Genomic DNA, 27707 nt, shown 5'->3' on the forward strand with positions numbered 1-27707 from the left:
AGGTAGGAGAGGCCGATGCGGGCCTTGGAGCTACAGCCCGCATTCAGCTGCTCTTGCAGCTTCGAAGAGCGCCGGGGATTATTTTAAGTAGAGGCCACGCACATGTGTACTAACCCAACAGTCCCCAGCCTCGATCCCGGGTCTTTCGTCTCCTCGATTCCCCCGCGGATTTCCTTCATCACGGAATCTATTGCACCATGTAATTTGTGTGGTTCGTAATCACATCCGGGATGATTCTAAACACCTGACATGCGGACAGTAGATGAATTAATTTATTTACTGTTACTTTTTACGCGGACGACTGGAATCTGTGATACCTGCCCGGGCAAAACAACCGAGGAGGTAGTTGCCTCGGACGGAGTTACCCACCGGAATAAGGATGCCCACTCGCGTCTACTACGAGTACATCAACAAATCAACCTGGTTTGAGTACCACGATCACATGATGTACAAAATGACTTATAATGCCTCTCCTCTGTGCACTGGCCAAATAATAACATTTTTCACTCGCCTCGAAAGGGTAAATAGGCGCCGTTTCCGCGTTTCGTCCACAAGCCGCCATTATGCCAACATTCGAGGATTCCATCGCAGTTCAGCAAATTTCAGAGTGGATTATGTTAACGGTGGCGGTCGTGGCTATTTATTGTATGTATGTTTTGGAGGTGATCCAACGGAAGCGGTCGCATAACATTTCCAGCGAAATATCCGGGCCGGGAACCTTGACGAATCAATCCTTCTGGCGCGAGTGCCTTAGAGTCAAATTCAAACTGTGACACCAATAGGAGAGAAGGGAAATATATAACCTTCGCCCCCTTTCGCAACCCTGGTTTCGGTGAATAGGCGCAAGTGGCGCAGAGCAGAGGAAGGAGCAATATTAGAGGGGGCTCTTCCTCTGGAAGCAATTCATTGGAGGGCGACCTCTGCAAACGCCACTCCCAGCGCCCATGAGGAGACCAGAGGAAAGTCTTTAAGCTCAACAAAGATTACTTATTGACAATCAATAAAATCCTAATGGAGTCATCAATTATTATATATCATTGATGTCAATAGGAAGGGGTTATGTAGAACTGAAGATGGTTTAGTTTTAATGACGGGTGTCAGGTTGTGTTTCGTTAGGAGAGGCAACAAATGCATCACTGTCCAGTCTCATTCAATTCAAAATATAGTACACCACCGAATCTATCAGCACGGCTATCAACCCGAAGGTCAGTTTGAAGGGAGATTTTGAAAAAATGATAGAATACACGGTTTAATTCAGTTTAACTTTCAGATTAAGTCGAGCGATATTGAAGGAAGCACGTTAAACATATCCCTAGCACTGTCCCTTGGCAACCGAAAATAACCAGTCCCTTTGGCGCTACTGCCTCGTGCGAACGATCTAGAGGGATGGAGGCGAAGTCTTAGAGGGAGGGACGGATCTGATCGTCGGCGGAGGGAAGGAAGGGGGAGGCGATTCCCGAATTCTGGAGCTCCGACTGCCGCCGGCGACGGAGGAGCGCGAGGCAATAGGGGCGGGCGAGGCAATAGGGGCGGGCGAGGCAATAGGGGGGCGGGCGAGGCAATAGGGGGGCGGGTGAGGCAATAGGGGGCGGGTGAGGCAATAGGGGAGGGGCAATGCAAGTACGAGTTCACCGGTCACCTAGTGCGAGCCCTTCCGGGGGCAACCCATCTCTCCGCGTGGTAGGGATGAGGTAAGGATTTCGGGGGGCGACGGGAGGAAATGAGGTTGCCCTCGGGTGCCGAGGCGCCGCGACGGAGGGGGATGGGGAGGGAGGGGAGGGGGCGCGCGCATTGGATGAATCGATAAACTGGGTGGTTGGCGGAGACGACGGACGAACGCGGTGGCAAGAAGGGCGGGGGAAGGAAAGAAGTGTGTCAAGACTGGGCACTTGGTAAAACTCAGGAGCACTCACTACTCCGCAAACACTCTCTCCTCATGGGCAACGGCGGCGCGCTGAAGGGAGCCCGTTCCCGCCGCGCGCACACACGCGGGGTCAGGGGGGAGGGGTCGGCAGGGATGTCGTCACCTCTCCCTTGGTCCGTGAGATGCTCGCTCCGGCAAGGAGGGAGGGCACCGGCCGCCGAGAAGGGCAAACGCCGGCGATTGGCCGAGCCACTTCCATGCAATCCCGCGAGTGAGCTCATCGCTTTTTCTAAAACTTCAAAGGACCGGTTGAAATTGCTTATTTTTTTATTATTGTCGGCAGTCTACCGTTCAGTGCAGGTTTTGATTGATGGACACAGGCTATCCAACAATCTATTTGCAGGCACCGTCCAAGAAGACACAATTGACACCCCACACCACAATTATCCAATCTTCTCTTCTGAATACCTACTTCCTCTCTCAATTCCGTCCCACATATCCTTCCCATTCCCAACCCTAACTCGCCTGCGTAACATTCTCCCCTCCTTCACATTTTTCAACATTCCTTTCTCAATCCAAATTCTCTGCATTTATCTTTCCTGCCTCCTCTTGATTTCTCTCGGGAATCCTTCAACACGCCTAATACTTTTTTGTTTTCCTTTCCGTCCAGTCCATTTTACCTTTTCCATCCTTATCCACACCCACAACGCAGTTTTCTTTAGCTCAGTCAGTGCCGAAGACATGCAGATTGTTTCAGAATGGAAATCACAGCGAAACAAAGAACACGGAGAAAGTAAATACTTCAGCATTAGGATTCGATGGATTGGTTGCCCGCAACAATTACTGCATGTCGCATTTGGCATTTACGAGTGTGAGCTAGCATGAACGTATTCAAGGGCATATGTGTATATAAACTTGACTTTCACATAGGGTCGTTGCCCTTATAACCCCAGCCACACGCCCATGAGGCGGCGTTCGGGGTATTGTATGCATGTAGATGAACCCATCTACGAATACTTGCTGTTTATGGTTACATGACAAACTAATCCCTATTCTAGTTCATCACGTAATCATTTACAACACAATATTTGTGGAAGCTTGTGGCACTATGTCTTTTTAGGGACCCCCTCGAAGGCTTAATTATATTTCTACCTGACAACCTGCAGGATACCGCCAAGGTGTGCGGCAGGGGGTGATCACAGACCAGGCATACGACATCAAAAATTGTTTTTTTCTTAAATTTTAGTTAAAAAATATTTCTTTAAAATTATTCAAATAATGTAGATCATGATAGATACAGATAAATGCGCTACGGTATCTAAGGGAGCTACACTTGCCAACGCTTGAGAGAGGAGTTGATACACACACATACTCGTATACTACACGCAAATCAAATATCTCAGCCCTGCAAACTCAAAGTGTTCCTGGCTGCAATAGAGACACCGCCCTCGATTCTATCAGCCAACATCCACTTGTGTCTTCCCTTCCCCGCATTCAGGATATCATGAATGAAATGACGCCACAACAAAGAGATAATTTAGCCCATAACAAATGTCTTCTTATGTTGTTAGCGTGAGGAATAATCGCAATTAATAAAGGGTGTGACAGACTTGCGTGGACCGGAAATTCCAGTACCTATACGTATGGGCGCCCGATGGAGATAAAAATACAAGGGCTCGTCACCGTGGAAGACATCGCGCGGCATGCCACAAATCGAGTGAATGTTAACTGGTGACGTAAGCCTCCCTCCGAAGAGCACGCCTCATCACTGCTGAGTCATCAGCGCAAATTGACGTCACCTCAATCCGTGACACCGCGAGGCACGCGGGGAGTTGCGAAACTCGTACACGAGAGGAGGAGGGGTAAGGATTTGTTGAGAGAGCGCTGCAGTGACATTCCTGCATCTACGCGGTAACATGCAAGTTACCACTAAGGTGCGTGGCAGGAGGTGACTGATTACACACCAGGCATGGAATAAAAATGCAGCACACTTAATCATTGAGATAATGTTGTCACACTTAGATACAGCAATGAAGGTAGCTGTAGTTATCATTATTTAAATTTGATTTTATTTTACATATTTGTCGCGACTAAATATTTAGAGATATTTCATTTTTGATGTGGCACGCCTGATGTTGAATCACCCCTACCAGAAACCCTATCGGTGGCTTGCAGGGTGCTACATGAGTCACGATTCGGTGCTTAGAGAAAATTTTTTCTATCGGTAGATTCGACCAACAAGAAAAAATAAGAGATATACATAGACATTGTCACAAGACCGATTCAAGCGCTCGTCCTTCTCTCACACGATACGTAGTCATAACAGACTCGAACCCAAGAGTCCGAAAAAAATTAAATTACTACAATACTAGAATTTTGATGTCGTACATTGGCATTTATTTACTAGAGTGTGAGCTAACATGTACGTAATCAAGTGTAGGTAAAAATAATTATTCTGCATTTATGGTTGCGCCATTCATTGCAGCCCCTGGCAGACGCTCTTGAGATGGCTGGCGGGCTGTTTTGTAGAAGTTGAAGATCAAACATTTTGAATTACGTGCAATTTGGTTCAATTGAAAAATTGGTTACGTTAAACGAGATCAGATATAAAACACTGGGGATGATAATGAGACAAAGGACGCCATGTCCATCGGGAAGAAGTTGGCATTGTGTAACAGCAAAAATGGTCACAGTAGTTATTAGTGGAACAGGCCTACAGCTGCGGTCATTAAGGGATAAGGTGAGTGAATTGGGAGAATTAGGATGATCCGGGAAAGAACTTTGGAGATACTACAGCATTTGCCTAATGTAAGAACTAAACGCCTAAGTGTCGCAAACTAAAACATCTCATCCGACGGACGGCTTACACTACTTGAGGGGCTTTCCAAGAGTCAGTGACCGGAAGACCGCTCTGCCACCAATGGGATCCACCTCGGGCCCTCAGGGTAAGAAGCTAAAAAAAGAAGCTCAACCCACTGGGCGGCATCATTTGCCACGCGGAAAAGGTTTGAAACATTTTTCCCAAAGATTTTAGTATCGAGAAGGATTTCGAATGATGATGAGGGCAATTACCTTCCGGAATTGATTGCCTGTGTGATAAAACAAGACTAGATAAAGATGAGAGAATTGAAAACACGAAGAAGAGCGGCCCGTGGGTCGACGGTGCGGCGGGTGAGGGGCGCACCGTGAAGGTGGGAAACCTCGGAACAGGAAGCTCGGCTTTAATAACTCGGGATTTCCGCGTCGAATCTCCATTACTGCGCTTCCGCCACCGGAACAAGAGGAAGGACGATGATGCAAATTAAGTCGCAATCCGCAGGAAAGGCGCATGGAGTAGTCCAGGACAAATAGACGGAAGGGAGGGTGACCGGGGGGGGGGGGGGGATGAGCGCAAACTCGGGAACGGAAACCTTTCGATCCCAACACTGGCATTCGGCGCGACTTGCAGGGCCATACGTTACGATGATTCTGACCTGGGCAATGGGAATGAATTCGAGGCAAGGGGAGATTTTCCCGCAAAATGGTTTCGCCGTTGCTCTTTCAATACCACTCGTGACCAGATAGGTACAGAGGGTGTTGCGCGCCGTCGGCCCAGGTTGGACTAGCGACACGTTTCAGTTTGAGCTGCTGCTCCCGTCACCAATAGAGCGAGCCAAGGACATGACGACGGTCTACGCAAAAGATTAGGAAAGCGAGGGAAGACCCCCCCCTCCTCCCCTGGCCCACGCGTTAGTGGGTGACGTCGTCCCAAGTGGGCGCAAATGACCCCTATCAGCCACGCCCGGCTGCCGCGACAATTAAGGAACGCACATTCTAGCGCACCCCAAAAACAATTGAAGCCTCCTATCGACGGACGACATCTTCAAAATAGACTAATAACACACACGACAACCCACAAGGGAAGAACCAACCACGAAGACTGCTGATACTGTCGAAAATACACACCTGGACTAGAGCACGGTGAGCAAGCGATTGCGCTTTCAGCCACCACTTGATCCAAGCATTATCTTTGCCGCGTGATAAATCAAATACTGCCCTGTAGTCCTCATACACTGCTGTTTTTCCGTTTACGGAATGGCATTCAGTATCAACTGTTGCTAACAGAGTATTCTCGCCTAACATTCCCATGAATACCATGAAAATGGCTCTATTACACTATTACGTCCCCTTTTACCCAAAAAATTATTAACTCTGCAAGGATGCTATCTACCCCTAATCCAAGTATATCCCATTAATGCCTTTCTTGTTCAGTGAATACTGAGTAGAAAATGGCATAAAAGAACTGTCGGATCTGAACCATCGTCTTCGACATCACATTCTCTTTCTAAGGTTAAACTTCCAACAATACCATATACGTAGTTCCCCTATGCATCATTAATATCCCATTTTCATTTCACATTGACTCAGTAAATTCGCCATGCAATCGCACCGTTCTTCCGCAACAATCCTTTCCCATTATTAATTCCTAGGCTTAGTTAACGAAAACCGTCGATCTCGCCCAAAAATAAAGACCATTATCTATCTCCATTCCGCCACGACGAACTCAGTCCATCCCCTGCCAAACGCCTTAGAAGTGGTTTGTTTCGTGGATTTTTCGATCTCACGAAGCAGCATAAAAGCGACAACTGCGTAAATGCATTTCATTCGCGGGGGCCGATGAATTGTCCGCCGGACATAGCGTCCTCGTTTCCCCAAAGAGGCGTTTTTCGCCGCAGTTAGTCACGCCTGCACAAGAGGAGGCCAGAGGATCAATCGGAGTCGGGCTCAACGAGGCGGGGCGGGGAGGCAGGCGGACACTCCCACCTCGCTGACCGCCACCAAAAGGTTTTACTCGCCCACCACCACACAAATCGCCAGGCCCGCCCCTCAACCATCCATCCATCTCCGGATTTTCCTTCGCTTCGCTTGGGAATCCTCAACAAACGCCCGTTCTTACTTGGGCAACACGACAGCTTGCACACGTAAGCACGCAACATGAAAAGTATAATTTGAAAATGAAGGAAGAAAGCCGCGAATAAAAAACTCCGCGATGTAAGTATTCACACGCGTAATTATCCCATCAAAACCGAGGTTGCCTTCATTGTCCGGTAAAATATAATGTTGTATAAATTAGTACATAATGACAATTCACGAGTTTAATATTTTCAAATCCACCCACAAAGCACAAAAAGATGAAGATTTTTATAATGGATAGAACTGCAGTAAAGAATATTTTAATATTAAATTTCAAACTACTTTATTTGGGTTAATTAACATTTTTCAAGCAAAAAACAGGGTGGGACGATTTTGGGCGGAAAAATGCCATGGTGACCATTTCGGCATGAGCGAAATAGAAGTCATCCATCTTCCGTCTAACATTGAGGAAATGCATGTCAATGGAGCATCTCTCTCCATTAAAAGGGCAAAAGCTTTTGACAGATATAGTTTTAATGCTAGGCTTTCAGTTTTTTTTGAATTTGCAAAAATAACTTCAGTTTAAAACTTATATCAATATACATAATCCGGTTCGACTAGGGATACACTTGATAACTAAACACCAGATAGGCTGCCTGTCGATATGGTAACGCCCAACCGCTAAGAAATTTAGATCCTGCGAATCGCGTGAGTTATAATGGGAATTCACTTACAGAAGGAATACAATTCGGTCTCTTAAAAGAGAGAAACTTAAGAACATATACGCAGAAGTTTATTTCAGTTTCACTTGCTCTTCTTGAGGTTTAAGATAGCGTCAAGTAGTGTGTCCTTAATCCACTACACTTGTCTGAGCAATAGCAGACCAGCCACGATCGCACGTAACTAACTATCCGCACGACGCTAGGTCGAAGACTTCAAAACTGACTAGTTACGAGAGCAGACGATGAGTGAATGTCAACTGGACTCTGAACGCAAAACATTATCACTCACTGCGAGTCCGCTTCCCAGTGATTTTTGGGAATTTTAGAGTTCTGGAGGCGCTTCAAAAGAGATGAAAAAGCATTTTTCTTTTAAAAGTTCATGACTAAATCACAAATTCCCTCAATGACATACTGTATGTACGTATGACTGCCTTTTCCCAAGCAAATGGAGTCACGGGCTGAAGGTAACATGTACATTGGTGAGTACTTTACGAGCCAAATATTAACTTCAATTGTAAAGTGGATATCATTTATTTTTTATGGCCCTAAACACCAATCTATGCAGGATCACGGATTGAAAGCTACCGTCGCAAGAGACATTAAATTTCAGGTGAACGTAACCGATGACACTCCCATTTTGGCACGACACTGGGTATACTACCTTGATCAAAAAGTTCCCGGAATAACCACCGTGTGGCGCTCCCATCGTTCCGATTTGAGTTCTGTTTTTTTTTGTTAAATTGGTACATCTGTTGTTGATATTCCCTTTAAATCTTAGTGTCATAACTTGACATTTGCAAAAGTTACGTAGCCAAGAGTACTTCTATCTCTGTGTGTGTTGGCGATTTTTTACAATTTCAGAAATGGATTTAAATTTGCAACAACGAACTTGTATTAAATTTTGCGTAAAAAACGGATTTAGTGGCGCACGGACGTTGGAAATGTTGGAAAAGTGTTTCGGCAACGATTCTCTAAAAAAAACGGTCGTTTACCAGTGGCACGAGCGGTTCAGAAGTGGTCGTGAGTCAATCGAAGATGATGCAGAACGCAGTGGCAGACCATCGACATCGAAAGTCGGTGAAAAAATTGATAAAGTAAAAGAAATGTTGGTCAATAACCGCAAATTAACCATCAGAGAAATAGCGGAGGACTTGAACATTGCCTATGGATCCGCCCAAGACATTGTGGTTAATGATTTGGGTTTCCGTCGTGTAGCATGCCAAAAGACCTCAATTTCATGCAAAAAAGAGACCGTGTTGACGTCGCAAAAGACATGATTTGCGAGGCTGAATCCGATCCCACATTCATCAAAAGGATCATTACTGGAGACGAGACGTGGGTTTATGAGTACGACACGCAATCCAGACATCAGGCAAGTGAATGGCGTTCACCAAATGAGCCGAGACCAAAAAAACCACGTCGTTTTCAGTCAAAAAAGAAGGCAATGCTGACGGTTTTCATGGATTACAACGGTGTAGTGCATCATGAATTTTTGCCAGAAGGCCAGACAGTAAACAAAGAGTATTATTTGGGCGTTATGAGACGTTTGCGTGAAGCAATTCGCCGAAAGAGACCAGAAATGTGGGCAGAAAACTCGTGGATTTTGCACCATGATAACGCACCGTCGCACAGTGCTATCATTATTCGTAATTTTTTGACGAAAAATGCAACAAATACCACCCAACAGCCACCGAATTCACCTGATTTGGCTCCCTGTGACTTCTTTCTGTTCAATCGAGTTAAAAAACCATTACGGGGAACGCGTTTTAGCAGCCGAGAGGAAGTAATGGAAAAATCGCAGGAAGCACTGATGGACATACCGAAAACCGAATATAAAAAATGTTTCGAGGATTGGATCAAGCGCTGGCATAAGTGTGTTGCAGTCGATGGGGATTACTTTGAAGGGGACAATATAGATTTAGATGAATAAACTTGTATTTTTAATTTTCTGAATAAATTCCGGGAAATTTTTGATCAAGGTAGTATGCAAAGGCGATTAGAGACGCTACGCTGGTTGCGGTAAACCGTTCGGCCACGCAGTGCCCATGCTCTCACATTTTAAAATAATATACGGAAAAAAATACCCCTTGGGAAATCGTCGGAGCCGCAACGAGATGTGGCGAATTCAACAGGTCACGGAGATCAATGCACAAGAGGGGTAAAAAATTAACTTCCCCAGTTTTAACGTATGGGCGAAGGCGAATCGAACAGGGGGAGCCAAGCGATACACGAATTCGCAGCATACAACGCCGCCGCTTCGTGTTCATCCTCGTGTAACACCCACGCGCGTCGTACCAACAGTGCAGAAACTGACTTACTCCTCACTCATAGTAGAACCACGGTACTGGTGCGTCAGCTTTTAATAGCGGTGGTGCCTTGCCCCGTCGATCACATGGCGGGGAAGAACACGGACGCGCACGAGGGACCGAGGATCCACGCGCGCCCTGCCCACTGATCAAGGGGGACATCTAACGGCGAAGGTGCTTGCACTCTACTACATTCGCTGGATCCTCCCTAGCTCGGATTACGGATTTTATTTCGGCTTTCACTTTATTTTCCCATTGCAGCCAAATGAAAAGTGCCCACGAAAGACACGGGAGGAGGGTGTTGAGGAGGGGAGGGGCGGATACAGCGGCATCAACAGCCAGAGAGGGGAATGGGGCAATGATGTGGAAGGAGGGAGAGAGGGCAGCGACCGCGGCTACGATATTTGCATTGGCCGCCGGAATGAGTCACCCCGCCTTGTCATTGAACTGATATCGCCCAAACAAATCCACCAGTGACCCATTTAAAAGAGCCATGCGGTGAGACGGAAAGATCCGAGATCTTTATTCCCACCGGGCTCCCATTTAAGTCCACAGCGTCGAAGCAATTACAACGGAAGACTAATGGCGGCGACTGGAAAAAAGTGACTTCGACACACGAAAGCTTCTAATGGCCGAGGCCAACACAAATGTCGAACGCTGATGGAGAATTGGCTGATTGTCGCACATTCAGTTCCAATGCGAATAGCAACTCTTCGGCAACACTACAACCTCGATTCGAGGTATCTGTAACGGGAAGATCTAGTTGACGAAAATCCACTCTCATAACGATAGCTCGCCCCTCTCGATGGGTGACTCGCAGGCAGTTGGCAGGCGGCGATATTTTGGGGAGAGGTTGTGCAGGGGAATGAGGAGGGGGGAAGAGGTATGGAGAGTGAAAACGGGAAAATCCAATTACCGCGAAGTTAACCGTAAATCCACTTTGTCCAAATCCTGCGGAGTCCGATTCCTTACAAATGAATTGCGACAAGTGATTTGTAGCAAATGTTTCATTCACCACGTTCCATTTCCATCCATGATCAATATTATCGTACGAACAGAGACAATTCGACAAATGAATCTAAAAAACAAAACTACAACCATCACATGAGAAATTTGGCTAAGATGTGACTAACGTTAACTACTAATCCCCCTCTTACAACAGGGGCCTATTGAAGTACGTATAAAAATCTAATTACTCAGAACCATCTAAATATGAAATTTCCAAACAGGAAATACTCCAAAAATACACCTCCTAAACGGATAAATTCAGTTTTTACGCATAGCAAGAAATATTTTCACTAATTAAATAAATTACTGAAAATACTTAATTTATGGACATTTGATTATGAATTGCGACACAAGAGGCTAACGTTGAGAGTTAGCAAGGGTTAAAAAGTGTCAATGCATAGCTATTCCAAAAAACTGAGCTAACCTCGCGTTTCCAAAATAGAATTGTAGTTTATAAAAGAAATAACGTGCATAACATGCTGATTGATCTTCAGTGGAGTACAATTACATAACGTGCTCTGTCGTGATTATTTCACGAAAAAAGTTCCTCCTGGGAATATCTCTACCTCAACTTGACGGGGATGTTATAATTACTCGGGCTCGGTGTAAATATTTTCCTTTCCTTCCATTTAATTCTTTACATTCTCCTTGAAAACATCCGAAAAGCCTCCGACCTAGGTCTAACTTCTTGCCTCAACGACCGAGTTTCCGAGCCATACAAAACTAAATACCAAATTAATATTTCCACTAGTCTTTCCTGTACATCTTTAGCTAAGGTGCCCGTCATCAACCACCGTCTCTTTTTAAAAGCTCCTTTACCTACCGCAATTTTTCTTTTAGTCGCTACTATTTATCCACCTACTACTAAAAAAATTCCTAAGACGAACAGTTCTATCTGTTCTAGTTCATGCCTCGCAAATTGAATATTTTACTCAGTCTTCCGATTTCTTCAGAATTTCATTACCTTGGTTTTCTTACAATTAATTTTCATCCCATACCTATCACACTGATTCAAGTAACTATTGCAATCCTTTGGCTAATTAAAGCTTCATCATTCGCACGTGATTTGCTGACTACCGCACCCACTTCACTCCCGTCCCATCTCACCATTTCCTCCATAGCCCTGTCTTAACTCCTGACTAGCATTGCTCAACCTCCGTTTCTCCATAACGTATAGTAACCTTAGTCGTTGTTTAAAAATAAAAAAAGTAATCCAATATTCTACGGCGAAATTAATCATAATTAAAATTTTATGGAACTCAAAAAAGTGTCATTCGAAATTAATAGAATAATAATATATTTATTTTAACATAAATTTATATAATCCATATCGCTCACGTATACCAACAATCCCATTATTTTTTCAATTTTACATTTGATACTTCATACACGTTTCCGGCCACGCCACCCTGGGCACCCTCAGCTCCACCCAAGTTAAGTGATTTCTCGGGAACCAGAACTTCCTGAGAAACCATAGCCGGGACAGGGTAAGGATCTGGGCCCCGTTATTACCCTGGAGTGCGAATTTCACACGCCGTCGGGCTTAGTATTGGGTGAACTCTACCAACACCTACCAGACCGACCTTCTGGTAGATTGTTTAGTCTATGGTTTTTTACGTTTCTCGCATAGGATAGTGTAAACACAAGAAATATATGTGGGTGGGTATTCTGATTATTTAACAAATCGTCAAACATTTTAAACCTAGGGACAGCGATTCATGTTTTGGCAGTATTTGATCGCAGCTGGTTTGCCACACCACAAGTTAACGAGAAACGAAATCCTGGGTCGTACCATGAAAGGACTCTTTTAATTTGAAGTCGGCAGCTAAAACTACATGCATTCGAGGGGATGTGTAGACGCTGCACTGAAACACACACACACACACACACAATCCATGAAGGTTGAATAAGAGAGGGTGTATCATCTACTCACGTCTATGTAGACATCGAGGTCGGTGCCGTCGAGGAGGCGTATCCGGCACAGGACGCTCTTGCCCCCCTTGGAGGCCGCGGCGGGTTTCTTGGACTTGGAGGGCGAGGCGGGGCCGTTGTTGACCTCCGTCGCAGGGGGCACCGCATCGCCGCCCCCGCCCCCGCTGCCCCGCTTCTGCTCCTCCGGCATCCCCGGCCTTCAAGACACCCACAATCCTATCTCCCCGTTCACTTAGCTGCTGCCGCCGCTTATCACTCACTCTCACTCTCGCTCCAGGCCCAGCGACCTGCAAAGGAAAAGAACAACAATGAGCACTCGTCCTCCTCAACATCGGGAAATGGTAAGACCGGCCAGGGGGAGAGCCCGGGCGTGGGGAGGGGGGTTGGAGAGCGAGTATCCATAGCAGGAGCCCCTCCAGCGAAGGCAAAGGTTCCCCTCGGATCATCCAAGAAATAAATGTTCCCAATAATAATACATTGATGAACATTAGGCCAAGTAATATTCTAACATATCGAAAGATGTGTCCCGATGCCCGCACCGTCAATACCCACCATGTATGCGTACACCTGAATTTTACAGAGCTGTACAACGTACCGATGTGACGCCCAATATCCACCAAAATCCCTTCCACCCCATTTTGACACATTTTACCTCGAGGATGCTTTCGATTTTCCCTAGTATACACGTATTTGAATTATTACTAATTATAATGTAATGCCAGTGATGCACCTTTGTAATGCGCAAAAAGAAAAACATATATGAAACAAAATACATCCAGAAAACAATGACTTAAAGATGCTCTAAATTCCCGACCGTAGCCGTGCCAGAGCAATGGCCCAGTTCCACACCATACGAAGCAACACATCGCCCAATGTCACATTCAGTACAAAATCACGCACTGTTCTAAATCATAACCCGAACAAAATCATCCACCGTTAAGACACCACCTATTTTACAATTCAACTTCTCACGCCGTACACATGCACAGAACAATATTTTCTATGAATAAAATAATATAAAAATCACCGACCATTAAAGTTTATCACCCAGTCCTTTGTCCAGCGGCACTTAAACCTATTCTTAAAACTATTAAAATTTGATAGAAAGGGCTCGACCTACCCTCAAGGCAGCTGGTTCCATTCAACAATACTTCTACTTAAAAATTAATACTTTTCCGTATTTGTTTTTTGTGTGCATACTTTAATTTTAAAACTGTGGTCGTTTTTTCACTTAAAACTTGGTTTTTTATCTCCTTCAATAAATCTTCCCACGTTTCGTCATTTTTAACTATTCTATACATCGCAACTAACCTATTCCTTTTTCTTCTATTTTTCAAACTCTCCCATTTCAGAACACTCAACATTTCCTTTGCGTTCTCTGACCTTTTGTACCTTCCGCTTGCATATCTCGCTGCCTTTCGTTGCACTTTTTCTGCCTTTTTTAACATTTGACCACCACATGTAATCTTCTCCACAGGAGATACGACAATATTCCTCTTCATTTCATATAAAAATATGGTCTAAATGCTAAAAATCGATGAGAATTTTCCAAGTTTAATAGATCGCATAAAGAAACTACCAGAAAAAACACGACTGCACCTCTCGCTATTATAGGCTACGCAAGAAGGATCCAAGCCGTACTCTTGAGACCTGATTCGAGCGGTTTGAGCAAAAATCATACATGTACATCCTCTTACATTAGATTCCATCCTAGCTTCATCGGTAGAATTAGTTTAAAACCGTGGTCATTATAGCTATAACTTAACAGCCATAACATTTAACCATAAGGTATAATTATGAGCATGAATTAAAAATGCACAGAATAATCCCAAAAACTGCAATTTATACTCCCGCCTCGAACCAAGTTCTAAATTATACCTCCCGTAGCTTCCATGGGAATTAGAGAATTATAAAGGAAAGTCAACGATATGATTTTACATCCATCGAAAATGCAGGTAGAAATGAGGTTCCTGAATTAGATCCTTGCACTATACATTCCCGCATAACACATTTTCAAAAAATAAGCCAATGTCAAAAGTACGGTGAAAACAAGCGAATCATGCTAGGGAACAAACTCCGGATCAGAGCGCGGCCCCAACGCCTTCCACACCCTCGTGATTTCTCCATATTTCTACTACCACACCGTATCACGCTTGCTTACGCCGACATTTAAAATGTACTCGAATTACAACGTCGAGCAGCCAGGAGTATCTTGCCCACTTGTTGGTCTGCAAAAGGAATACGGACCAACAGGAACGCACTCTTGCAAAAACGTTACCTCGAAGAAAAGATGTAGTAATCGAGTGTACATCAATACTTTTAATAAAACCTCGTAATCACGATAAATGTTTCGTCGATTTCGAAAAGGCGTTTGATGAAGTAAATTGGGTAGAATTAATTAATATAAAAGAGGAGTAGATTGGAGGGATAAGAGACATCCGCAACCGGTATACGCCTCAGACAGCTGAAGTGCGAGTGGGGGCTGAAGAGTCCGAATAGGCAGCTTTGTGGTAGAAGCAGTAATAAGGGGAGTTGAAAGACAGCAGAGACCATGTGCGCCAGAAGGGTAGGGTGGGTAATCTGATTAGGGTAGGATGTTTCAGGGAATGGAGTAAGAATGGATGGCTAGAAACCCTGCGTCGGCATTGGCCGACTCTTTACGAAAGGCGCCAAAGGGTCCAAAACTTAACGTCCCATCCGAAGGGCGGCGTACTCACCCAGAGAGCTCTCCACAAAGCACCTCCAATAGGGGTCGCGATACCACTGATAAAATCTGCCGTTACCAGGAATCGAGCCCGGGCCCTCGAGATGGGAAACCAATACATGGGCAGTGTTAGGAAGAGGAGTAAGTTAGGGTTGGTCATCATAGCCTGTGCTGTTAAATGGATATGTTGAGGAAATGGTAAAAAAAGGCATGGGAAAAACTGGAGGCATGCATGAAAATCGGCGGGGAATACATAAAATCAGTTAGGTTTGCTGGCGATCAATCTCTAGTTTGTCGGTCAGTCAAGGGTATGCAAACGTGGCTGAGAGCATTGGAAACTCATTGCGATAGATATGGGATGAGAATACATGTAAACAAAACAAATGTTATGCAGTTTTCGAGAAACAGATAAGTGGAAGATGGAAGTTTACCCATCTCGGCAGTGTTTTGGAACAAAATGGTCAAAGTAGTAGATACTACCTTGATCAAAAAGTTCCCGGAATAACCACCGTGTGGCGCTCCCATCGTTCCGATTTGAGTTCTGTTTTTTTGTTAAATTGGTACATCTGTTGTTGATATTCCCTTTAAATCTTAGTGTCATAACTTGACATTTGCAAAAGTTACGGTCGGTTTTCGGTATGTCCATCAGTGCTTCCTGCGATTTTTCCATTACTTCCTCTCGGCTGCTAAAACGCGTTCCCCGTAATGGTTTTTTAACTCGATTGAACAGAAAGAAGTCACAGGGAGCCAAATCAGGTGAATTCGGTGGCTGTTGGATGGTATTTGTTGCATTTTTCGTCAAAAAATTACGAATAATGATAGCACTGTGCGACGGTGCGTTATTATGGTGCAAAATCCACGAGTTTTCTGCCCACATTTCTGGTCTCTTTCGGCGAATTGCTTCACGCAAACGTCTCATAACGCTCAAATAATACTCTTTGTTTACTGTCTGGCCTTCTGGCAAAAATTCATGATGCACTACACCGTTGTAATCCATGAAAACCGTCAGCATTGCCTTCTTTTTTGACTGAAAACGACGTGGTTTTTTTGGTCTCGGCTCATTTGGTGAACGCCATTCACTTGCCCGATGTCTGGATTGCGTGTCGTACTCATAAACCCACGTCTCGTCTCCAGTAATGATCCTTTTGATGAATGTGGGATCGGATTCAGCCTCGCAAATCATGTCTTTTGCGACGTCAACACGGTCTCTTTTTTGCATGAAATTGAGGTCTTTTGGAACCAACTTTGCTGCTACACGACGGAAACCCAAATCATTAACCACAATGTCTTGGGCGGATCCATAGGCAATGTTCAAGTCCTCCGCTATTTCTCTGATGGTTAATTTGCGGTTATTGACCAACATTTCTTTTACTTTATCAATTTTTTCACCGACTTTCGATGTCGATGGTCTGCCACTGCGTTCATCATCTTCGACTGACTCACGACCACTTCTGAACCGCTCGTGCCACTGGTAAACGACCGTTTTTTTTAGAGAATCGTTGCCGAAACACTTTTCCAACATTTCCAACGTCCGTGCGCCACTAAATCCGTTTTTTACGCAAAATTTAATACAAGTTCGTTGTTGCAAATTTAAATCCATTTCTGCAATTGTAAAAAATCGCCAACACACACAGAGATAGATGTACTCTTGGCTACGTAACTTTTGCAAATGTCAAGTTATGACACTAAGATTTAAAGGGAATATCAACAACAGATGTACCAATTTAACAAAAAAACAGAACTCAAATCGGAACGATGGGAGCGCCACACGGTGGTTATTCCGGGAACCTTTTGATCAAGGTAGTATATAAGTAGAAGAAGTGCGTTAGGCAAAGAAGTTTTCATTAGGAGGGAATTGATGACAGGGACTTGGGAGGACGAATGTTAAGAAAACGCAAGGCAAAACCTTGATATGGAGCGTATTTTTGTACTGCGCGGGTACACGGTCATTGAAGCAGAATGATAGGCTAAGATTGGAGGCTTTTGAAATGTGGGTGTGGAGAAGGATGGAGATGGCGAAAGAGACAGAAAGGAAAACAAACTAGGAAGTGTTACTTGGGAAAGGAAAGGACATCGTTGGGAGAAATCATAAGGAGGTAGGAAACATGGATGCACAGCATTCAGATTGACAATGGGGTGTTGCGGACTGTGATAGAAGGGAGAATGTTAGGCAAGCGAGGAAGGAAGCATGAGGAATTACGGAGGGACTTATTGTTGAGTTGTTTACTGAGGATGGGCAAGGAAATCGTGGCTGAACCGTTTGGTAGCTTGTGTCAATCAAAAAACCTACCGTGACCGGTAACTACAGATAATAATAAAGTTTATCGTCGTGAGCATTTCAATGCTCCACATTTTCCCCCGTCGTAAGGTGATAACAGAAGTCGGTACAGCGGACAAGCCACGACTAAGCGCAGGAGAACCCATTCCATTTCAATGTGTGACAGGGGTCGGCTAGGTGCCCCAATGCCGAGAACTGTCACGTCACTAGACCCTCACCGCCTCGCACGGTCACGGCTCACCAAACAGACATGAGGCGACGCCGTCGCTGCAGCAATTCGTGGGCGCTGGTTGTAGAGGTTGGCTTCGATCACATTCCTCGATGCAAACAAACATGTTCGCCATTCCTTTCATGGTCTGATCATACTTGAACAAATTTAACATGGATACAGTTCTACTCCCACATTCGAGAAACGCATAGGAGTGCACTGGGGTGCCGTTACCACACGCTCACACACATCCGAGGGGCAGATGACTGCGATGAAAGGAAGAGAAAGAGAAGTCGAAGCGAAACCCTCGGAGAGGGAACTGCCAGCTGTGTGTGTACATTACGATCTTGAGGGTGCACACACAGACATTTATCGTAGCCTCTCTCGATGGAGAGTGGAAGTTTACGTCGCGACCGCCGGGATCGACTCCCTTGCGGTGACCCAGTCGAGGGCGTGTTAGCGATATATCGATTGAACTTTTCATTAGAACTTCACATTAGAATATGGCTTAAAAACATTTTTTTCCTTCCACGGGTTAACGCCAAATTGAGTGTTCAACGAAGCGTCATTCAAACTGGTTCTTAGTTGCTTTCAACACAGTTGCTAAGGATCGCGTAAAGGAAATCCAAACGCAATAAATGGAATGGATTGGAACCGGGACAACCATCCAAAATCAAAGCCACGAGGGGGGGGTGTTTTGATACTTCATGGAAACAACACAACCATTTGTAAAGAACTCAACTCAATCAGAATACTTAAAATTCTCGTTCCCTCGTTAAAATTACCAAAGATCGCTTTTATCGGAGAAAATAAGACAAACCAAAAATAAAAATGTTACGTTTACCTACCGCGTACATAGATCGCGAAAATCTGGAGTGCAACGGATTCGCACGGATTAGAGACAAAACCGGATTCCATGGCAACCGGAGAATCCGACAAACGCCGGGAAGGCCCGAGCCACGCCGAGCTCTTTCCTCGCGATGGCTACATCGTGTCGGTGGGAGAAAGGGGAGGGAGGGAGGCACGGGGTAGTGGACATGAGAAAGGCACCACTTTTCAAACCGGATTATTCGCCAAGATAACCCGCGAGGCCGCGAAGAGACCAGGATCGCTGGTTTCCCGTCGACAAAGAGTACGGAGTAAATTACAACAGAAAAAAAATTAAAAAGAGGTCATCGACGCCATTCCTCACCTCTCGCAGAATTTAACACGAAAAAAACACGATGAAAATGGGTTTATTAAGTCATAAACATGCTCACAGACACACATCAACATGGAGCTCCGAGTAAAACAAATAAATGCGGCAGGGAACTGCGGTTCCTACAAATGCTCTCTCCTCGCGAGAGGGATGTGTGTGAGGTGGACGGGGGCAGGGGAGGTGAGGGAGATCGACCCCGTAATAGGGTGCAGGTACAAGATGGTCGAGATTGATAAAGGGGGTGAGGGCAGAGGGGAAACGAGAGGTAAAAGCGTGTACGGGGGGAGGAAACGAGAGGCGATATCCAACCGTCGTTTTGACTTCGCTAGAGTATTACATGCACTGGAGTATTACAACGTACCCATGCGTCATACCCATGTATCGATTAGAGAGATGTGCAAGATATATTCGTAAATTAACATATCATTAATGATAAACTCAGTCATGCGATCCAATAATAAACTTCTATCGATGCATTGGATCGCATCCCTTTTTTTTACATTAGATCTTGAATAGAATATTAAGCTTTTTTACACTCCTCTCCGCTGAGAAACATGTAAATGTTTTTTTCTTCTTAGATTACTGAATGTACAACTGACCCTACGCTTAATTTACCTCACATTAAAACACTCGAACCTTAAGAGAGAGTATTATCTTCAATTATGAAACAAAACTGGTTGTTTCGCAAGGATTACCTTGCAATGTAAACCGACGCTGAATCCTGTAGAAATTAGGAAAACAAAAGGACAAGTTGTCTCACAAATAATTTCCAACGATTTAATTAGTACAGTAACAACAGCGCCCGGAAAACCCAAAAAGAAGGAGCGCTATATGGAGAAGAGGAAAGATATCAAACCTTGACGTCGGTTGGATCCATTGTTGTTTATGATTTTGTTCAATGGGCGTGGTAAAAAAGGAAAACCCATGCGACGGAGCAAAATGTTTCGTAGCCAGGTGGCGAAAGTGTACATTTCCGGAGCAACGAATCCGACGTACGTATAAGTCAATAATAGAGATAAAATACTTCGATTGGATGGATATGTCAAACAAGGCCACCATTACTTATCCCTGTAAGACTCGTATCCGACTTTGAACGGGAAACTTTACAAGGAACAGACAGGGACAACACGACATACGTCTCCTCCGGCAATATAAGGCAGACAGACATTTTAGGAGTGGAAATTTCTCCGCCGTCCAAATAATTACTATATTGTATCAACGAAAAAGAAGATTAACAGGAGATACAAAGCAGATAGAATCATTAATTACAAAATTGGCAATTTTCCACAAAATAAAATTTAATACGACCGGTTTCAATGTAATTACATCATCATAAGGTCTGGCCTGATGAGGATGTAGCTACATTGAAACCAATCGCATTGAATTTTATTCTTTGGAAAATTGCCACTTTTGTAATTAATCATGATATTCCACCATATCACGCCTGAAACGTCTCTTTTTATACATGGAACCACATTTATTTGAGAAAAAGGGGGTGTAAGAAATGAAACCGGAATCCTAATATAAAAATGCAATGTTTTCCCTCGCGCATTTCCCTTCATTATTCTACCCTTCTGGCCTCTTCAGATTTAAATTCGTTGAACTACTGTCATGTTAGACAACATCTATCCTTGTGGGTAAGCGGAAAGGGAGGACCTTGGAACCATTGCATGAAGTGCAATAGTGGGAAATATTAGAGATACGCAAGGAATGGAATTACACTGGAGAAATGAGGCAAACCATTATTGGAACGGTATCAAATACTGTTACTTTTTTGCGCGAAAATGTACCGAACTAGGAACAAGGGAGGAGGAGGTAAGAAAAAAAGCGCAAGGACGGAAACGACAGACCCAGATTGCGAGGATGAGTTATTCCTAATTTACTCCCTGCTCCAATTCACATTCCCGCACGAAGACATATCTCCCCGCGTTTCATGACTCCATTATATGGCAATGCTCACAATGCTGGAATAAGTTGCCCGAGGAAGATTAAATTGATTTTGCTAATTTGAGAAGCCATCCGATTCTCATTTCATGCGAATGGGAACATTTGTTCCGAGAGATTTCTGGTGCATTAGTAATGGATATTTTTAGCCGTTTTGAAATACCCATTCAGATGAAATATGACAACCGTAAACATATTACCCACACGCACTTAAGAGGTCCTTAAATAAATACGGCGTGTGCGAGAGAAATACGCTCTCACCAGTCATATATACATACAACTAGGGATTCCTAGGGATATTCGGCCTTCGTTCCCGACCGACGACCCTAATAATGACAGGCAAAAAAACATTTATCATCCGCATCTACAGATCAACCGGGCACAAAGGAACAAATCGAGAGGAATCGGATATCCGAGACGGAATTTCCCCCATTCAACATGGACGGACGGCTTCGTGCAGTAAACCCGCTCTGGATCGTGCCCCTCGCGTCCCCTCAACCGCCAACAGAGTGGTCGTGAGGCCCTACCGACCCCTTGCAGTTCGTGAGTTCCGCGTAATCACCGGTAGATGGAAAGGTAGACCAGAGAGGCGTGGGGATTCAGGGGGGCTGCTACTGCACGGTGGCCCCTGGGACGTATGTATGTTTGTGCGTGGATTATTAGAGCGATTGAAATCCGTCGGGCGACGAGACGAGACGTAAAGGCGAGTCTCGACGGGGGAGGACGAAAGGGGGGAGCGTAAAGGAGGGGGGCGTGGTTGCGTGAGGCGACGCATTGGCGGGGGCAGTTTTCGTGCTTCGGAGAATGAAGCGGGCGGGAGTGGAGGGGGGAGGACACGGAGGTGGTGGGGGGAAGGGGCGGAGGCGCAGTAATGCACACAAGGTGTGGTGGCAGTCTTATGCTGGGGGAATCGTGGGGGAAGGGTGGCCGGACGGGGAGCCAAGGGGAGTCAAAAACGGGTGCGCGCCACCCCCACCCCCCTCCCCTCCCCCCGTGGCCCTCTTATTCAAATCTCTCCCTCTCTCCGCGGGGAATGGAATGGGATATTGCGGCTGCGGAGAGGCTTCCCCCCCCCACGCATATAAACAGAGTTGAGCGAAAGAGAGAGAGCAGCGCCTAGGACAAAAGTCGATGAAGGGGAAGAAAGGGAAATGGAAGGCTCCGCACAGTGAAGGGAATAAATCCTCGACGGGCAAATGTTTGCTCGGATACCATTTGTACTCTTATATCTTCGTTTTTTCAAAATGCAAAAAACAGCTCCACATAATGGAATATTTGGATATCGGAAACACCCGTTGACTGCATCGTTATCATCCTTCGTGTTTTTTTGGGGCATAGGGAACTAAAAACTGGATATTATGCCCTAATACCAGTGTAAAAGTAGACCTGGAAATTTCTGACGAGAACGACTCAACTGGCTACGGTAACGCAGTGCAATGAAATTGCTGCCGAAATACCGGTCAGCTCAATTAGCAATTAGTTAAACTGGTTACAGAAATATTTAATTAAGAACAAGTAGAAGTAACAAACGTTAACGATTCATTTGGATCGAGAGTTTTAAACACGATATAAATATATTCGGGGAGAGCTTTCATATAAATCATAAACAAATGAACCGAACTTACCACGAGTACTGAAAAAACTTAGTGATCAAGGAAATAGTATTAGGGTGCAGCCATGGTCAGGGATGCATCGTAGTTAAGTTTTTGTTTAATCCACAAAGCTATTTTCAATCCAAATACGCGATTCAGCGAGTTTGAAAATGAAATGATTGAATTTGAAATAACATTTAAAAAATATGATTCTTGGAAAATTAAAATTGAAAGTAGATGCTAAATAAAACAAAAAAATGCAATGAGGGGTCAAGCAGGATCAATGCTTACTACTATTACTCACTTATAACTACAATTCCGAAAGCGTATCTTCGTGAAACACACACTTCAATCCCTATTTAAAGAGTTCCCGCGGGCACTAAGTCAACTTCGCAAAAATGGAATCTTCGCTCAGGTTTCAGTGAATCAGGACGGTTCATCACGCTCATCCAAACACGGAATCAAATAAAAAACCGGTCCCCGCCAGGCCACGTCAAATGGTGCTGAAGGAACCACACTGGCGTGAGACCCTTTTTGGACACCCCTTCTCGGAAAGATACAGGAGCGCGCAAAATCAAATTAATTTGGACCAAAAACTGGTAGGATCATTTTTTTCTAATTGCCAATGTCGCCTACAACTCAAAACCATTTAGTTAAATTTTTGTCAAAATATTTGAAAGTTAAGCGATGATGCTTTTCTACTCGTGCACTGCTACCCGTAGTGCTGCCCCTGTTATTATATGCGCGCATACCCATAGCATTGCTTGATAACTCTCTTTAGCAGCAATGTTAAAATGTATTACCCATCGCACAACGGTAGAAGAGATGTGGATAATATTAGAGAGATAGAGTGTAGAACAGACATTATCCTCACGAACGATAAGGTAATATATTACATTTGTATTTTTACGACCCTGCAAGCCACCGCTAGGGTGTGTGGCAGGGGGTGAATACCCACAAGACATCTTGACCCGAATATGTTTAACCCCTACCGTGGTCGGACAATGTTATTCCGATCCCTTATAGTTCGTGGGAAAAATGGCATCTTAAATCTATCTGTTCCACACTTAATCTCTCTATTTTTATTGACATGATCTCGCCTACTGTAGCACGATGGGGGTAATAATACATTTTCAACATCATTGCTAATAAGATATCCTTCCAATTTATGCAAGACTTTTGATCTGTAATTTAAACTTCGCTCCGAGAGTGAAGCCCAACCCATATGTATCTGCTCTAATATTTTGGATACGCCACCAAGTTTATCATAACAACGTTTAGCAACTCTAGCTCCTCTAGGCAGCACGCGATCCAATTCGGCAATCAATCCAACTTCGTGTGAGTCCCATATACTAGCAGCATATTCGAAATGAGGCCTACGTGGTGGCTTGCAGGATAATATACATGCATGTTTGTATGACTCTGCGACACCAGTTTCACGAAAAAAACACCGGTGCAGGCCTCGGTCATTGCATACATCATAGCATCATAATAACCTGATATCGTCCCACAATCAATGTAATTGATGTACGAGTACAATCTCGTAGTACAATCTCAGGTTGATATGTATATTCGCTTTGCCTGTGAAAATAGCCAAAAGATACAGTTACTCCGACGTTACCATTTCCTAATCTCGTGTCAGCGAACGAGCAAGGAAATCTTTTTAATCCAGCTAACTCAAATCGTTCACCAGCTGGCGATTGTATCGCGCGATTGGTCCCAAAATTCTTCCTTATCTTCTACTTATCTTCACCTAATCCCCTACCAATGTTCAACTCATCCCCTTCCACCACAAAGATTACGCGATAATCGAAGGGCGACGCGCTCACTCGCGTCACTCGTTCTCTGAGAACGCCTACGCTGAGCTAGCTCGCGAGGCAGGCACCCATCGGGTCTCTTTTCAACTTCTCCGCCCGCACCGCCGTGTCTCCATTAGAGCTCGGGCATCATATGGACATATCGCATGGATTTATACGCACGCTAGAGACATCTTGAAGACGGGGAGAATCTCCGACAATACAGCGATATATGAGTATTTGGCATCCCCATTAAATAGCGTTCAGTCATTGTTTCCCTAGGCATTAAGGGCGAAAATAAATTATATCTCAGCAGAAATCACTGGGGCATCCACATAGGCGTGCTCACATTTATCGAAAGAGAAATATCGCAAGACAAAATGAATTAATCGAGTGATAACTAACGACTCGGATCCCCCGCATCCTTTCCTGGGAAAACTTTTTAATATCGCTGTCAACTTTCCTCGACTCACTGATATCGCTAAAACACACAACTCACGCAGAACATACTTAAGGAACTAGTGGATTAGGTGAAGTGCCTTGAATTTCACCACAATCATTGCTACTCATCATTTGATAAACTTCCTTCATTTCCATTCAATAATTCGAATATAATTTTCTCTAACGAGAACTCCTTGATAATTCATTTAGCGCAACATGAAGATTCTTTCATGAATCCGCCCCTTCGTAAATTTGGCAGGAGTAAGCTCTCATGAGGGGATTGAGATGGTGCAGGGGCTAACGTACTGGCTGCCCACCCAGAGGGCCAGGGTTCAAATCCCGGCGGTGTTGTGAATATTTTTCAGAGGTTTCTCGATCCCTACTTGAAGTGCCTTGAGTGGGTACGCCGTCCGTCGGATGGGACGTTAAGCTGCGGACCCCTTGGCACCTTTCGTAAAGAGTAGGCTGATGCCGACGCTGGGTTTCTCCACCCTTCATCCTTTCCTGTCCCTTCCCTATGGCGCAAATGACTTCAGCTGTCGGTCGCCTCCCCTAAATACTACTACTACTGTAAACTCTGATTCCATTCAACGCAAATACTCCAACGGTAGACTACAAAATTCGCACAATCAATCGTCACCGCTCTCCAGCAGCAACACATTAGAGTTCCATTCGAGGGTCATCAAATACGTAAGATAGGAATTATAGGCGATACAAAATGGGCGACATCTTTTTCTTTAACTCGCCGACTCCTACGCTTTCCTAGTCGCTCAGTGGGGAAATAAAGAAGAAACGATTACTTTCCTCCTGCTTATACATATTACGCATAGCGGGCTGGTCGAAACTTGACTTCAGCCCGAGAAGGAGAACAAAGAGGGGGAGGGGAGTACCGAGGGCCGGCGCAGGGGTGCGGAAGGCCTCTCTCGCCCCCGACCCCCGCGTGGGGGGCGGGATGAGGGAAGGAAGGCGGAAGGGGGAAACTGGCATGGAGGAGACGTCGATGATTCGACTACGCGGTGCAGTGGAGTGCGTGGGCGGAGAGGGGGCGCGTGTCATCGTGGAGGGGGGGGGAGGCCAGGGGGGATCGCGTGGGTAGTACCGACTGGGTTCCACGGACAGAGCGGGGCGTCACGACGGTGGCCCGATCATCACCACCCCTCGGGGGCGAATGCATCGCACACATTCGTCGCCCCCCCACCTGTGCTCCCGCTAGAGTCATTGGTCCCCTCCTCTTCCCTTTCGAAGGGTAGCAAGGAGGAGGTGGTCGGGGCGCCGCGTTTCCCTTCCGCCGAAACTACTCTGAATGGAAGAAGAGAATGAAGCGAGAGAGATATGACCAGGAGGGGGGGTTAGGGGGGCGTGGAAGGCGTGGTTTATCAATACCACAAGGCGCCGCGGATGTCACTCCTCACACACGCGCCTCTGGCGTAAGACCACGAGTGCTCTCTTCCACAGAGCATTGCATGTCTAAATACCGTACGGTGTGCCTCATCTATAACGACCGCACGACATTCACAATTAAACATTAATACATCCACAACAAAGGGAAAAATCCATTTTCCGTCCATTATTAATGAACATAACAAAATGAGTTTTATGTATTAAAATTATGAGACCCTTCGAACTAATATCTAGTAAGTATTTTCACATTAAACGGATTTCTTTGGCGCATGAATTGAAGCATCCTAAGCGGGCGGAGATAGCCGTGAGTGCGACGCCAATGGGTGCGGCCTTTGCAGGACCTTTGTTCCTCGGTGGACTTTAAAATCGCCCGTAAGCCAAGACGATGTCGTGAGAACCGGAAAGAGTGGAGCATCACTAAGCGACCCTTGCCCACGAAAGAAGTAACAAAAGCGCGACCAACTCACTTTGGAATCGAGGAGCCTCAAGATAGCGATGCCAGAGGTCACGCTGCTCTAGCTGGTGAGGCTGTGTCATTAAATAACTTTAGGCCCTGTTCACTTCGTTTTCTTCCCGACAGCTAAACCCATACGACGGCCTACCCACAGTAGTAAGAAGTGACAGTCATTCGACTCCTATTACACATTTGTCCGTAAAATCCCGCGAAGATGCCCTTCGCGGGGATGTAACAGAGGGCCTCGATTTACCCACGTACGTTGCTTATTTGGAATTGTTCTGGGCACATTTCAAGAACTCTTTTATATACCCGTATTTTCTCGATAAGGCTTATATCGATAATATACGACCAAAATATGAATGTCTCACATCAGTTAGCATTCGCCAAATAATGATGAGAACAAATATATCACTCATATTTTGATTCTCCACGATAATTATACCGACCTATTTAAGACCAGAATTAAGGATTATGTGTCACGCATGGCGATAGCAATGAACGCTTTGATATACATATGTTTTCAGCAAAGCAATGTTAGATATTAGACCTAGAGCAGTGGGAGAAACAGAAAATAACAACCATTGAAACTGTTGTATGTACGATCGTGTATGTGCGTATGTACCCTCGTATATGTTTTCATGATAGCGGTAACTTTCGGGTCTTCTTTAGGAACTCCTAAGAAAATATATACTACATGCTCTATACCTTTCGTCGAAATAAACAAGTCAACAGACGACTGCTCTAGTCTACCGACGCCAGTGGCGCATTTAGAGAACGGGAGAAGGTTCACATGAAGTTCAGCAAGAAACGAGGTTCAAACCCTTGAGAATAATGAACACAGCGATTCAAGAATCGAGCTGTCAAGCGGAGAACGACGAATTTCCCATTCCAATTCACTCGAGGACAACGTCCAAATTACTCGCGACTCAACAGACGGCATTTCAAAATACGGGTGACTTAGCA

The 27707-nt window shown here is 45.0% G+C and overlaps 1 protein-coding gene across 5 annotated transcripts in view; it reads right to left on the reverse strand.

The window, feature by feature from the left end:
• The window catches only part of cora (erythrocyte membrane protein band 4.1 like coracle), a 146064-nt gene that overhangs the window by 51347 nt on the left and 67010 nt on the right, over positions 1 to 27707 (reverse strand). For all 5 annotated transcript variants that reach the window (XR_011702115.1, XM_071592793.1, XM_071592794.1 and 2 more), the window contains exon 2: positions 12727 to 13012. Coding sequence is in view for 4 of the 5 variants with exons in the window: in XM_071592793.1 (XP_071448894.1) it covers positions 12727 to 12915 (189 nt within the window). In the remaining variant the exon portion in view is untranslated. The remainder of the gene's footprint in view (positions 1 to 12726; positions 13013 to 27707) is intronic.

This window comes from Hetaerina americana, unplaced genomic scaffold (genome assembly GCF_022747635.1).
Source record: "Hetaerina americana unplaced genomic scaffold, ioHetAmer1.1.p SCAF_5, whole genome shotgun sequence".
Taxonomy (NCBI): Eukaryota; Metazoa; Arthropoda; class Insecta; order Odonata; family Calopterygidae; genus Hetaerina; species Hetaerina americana.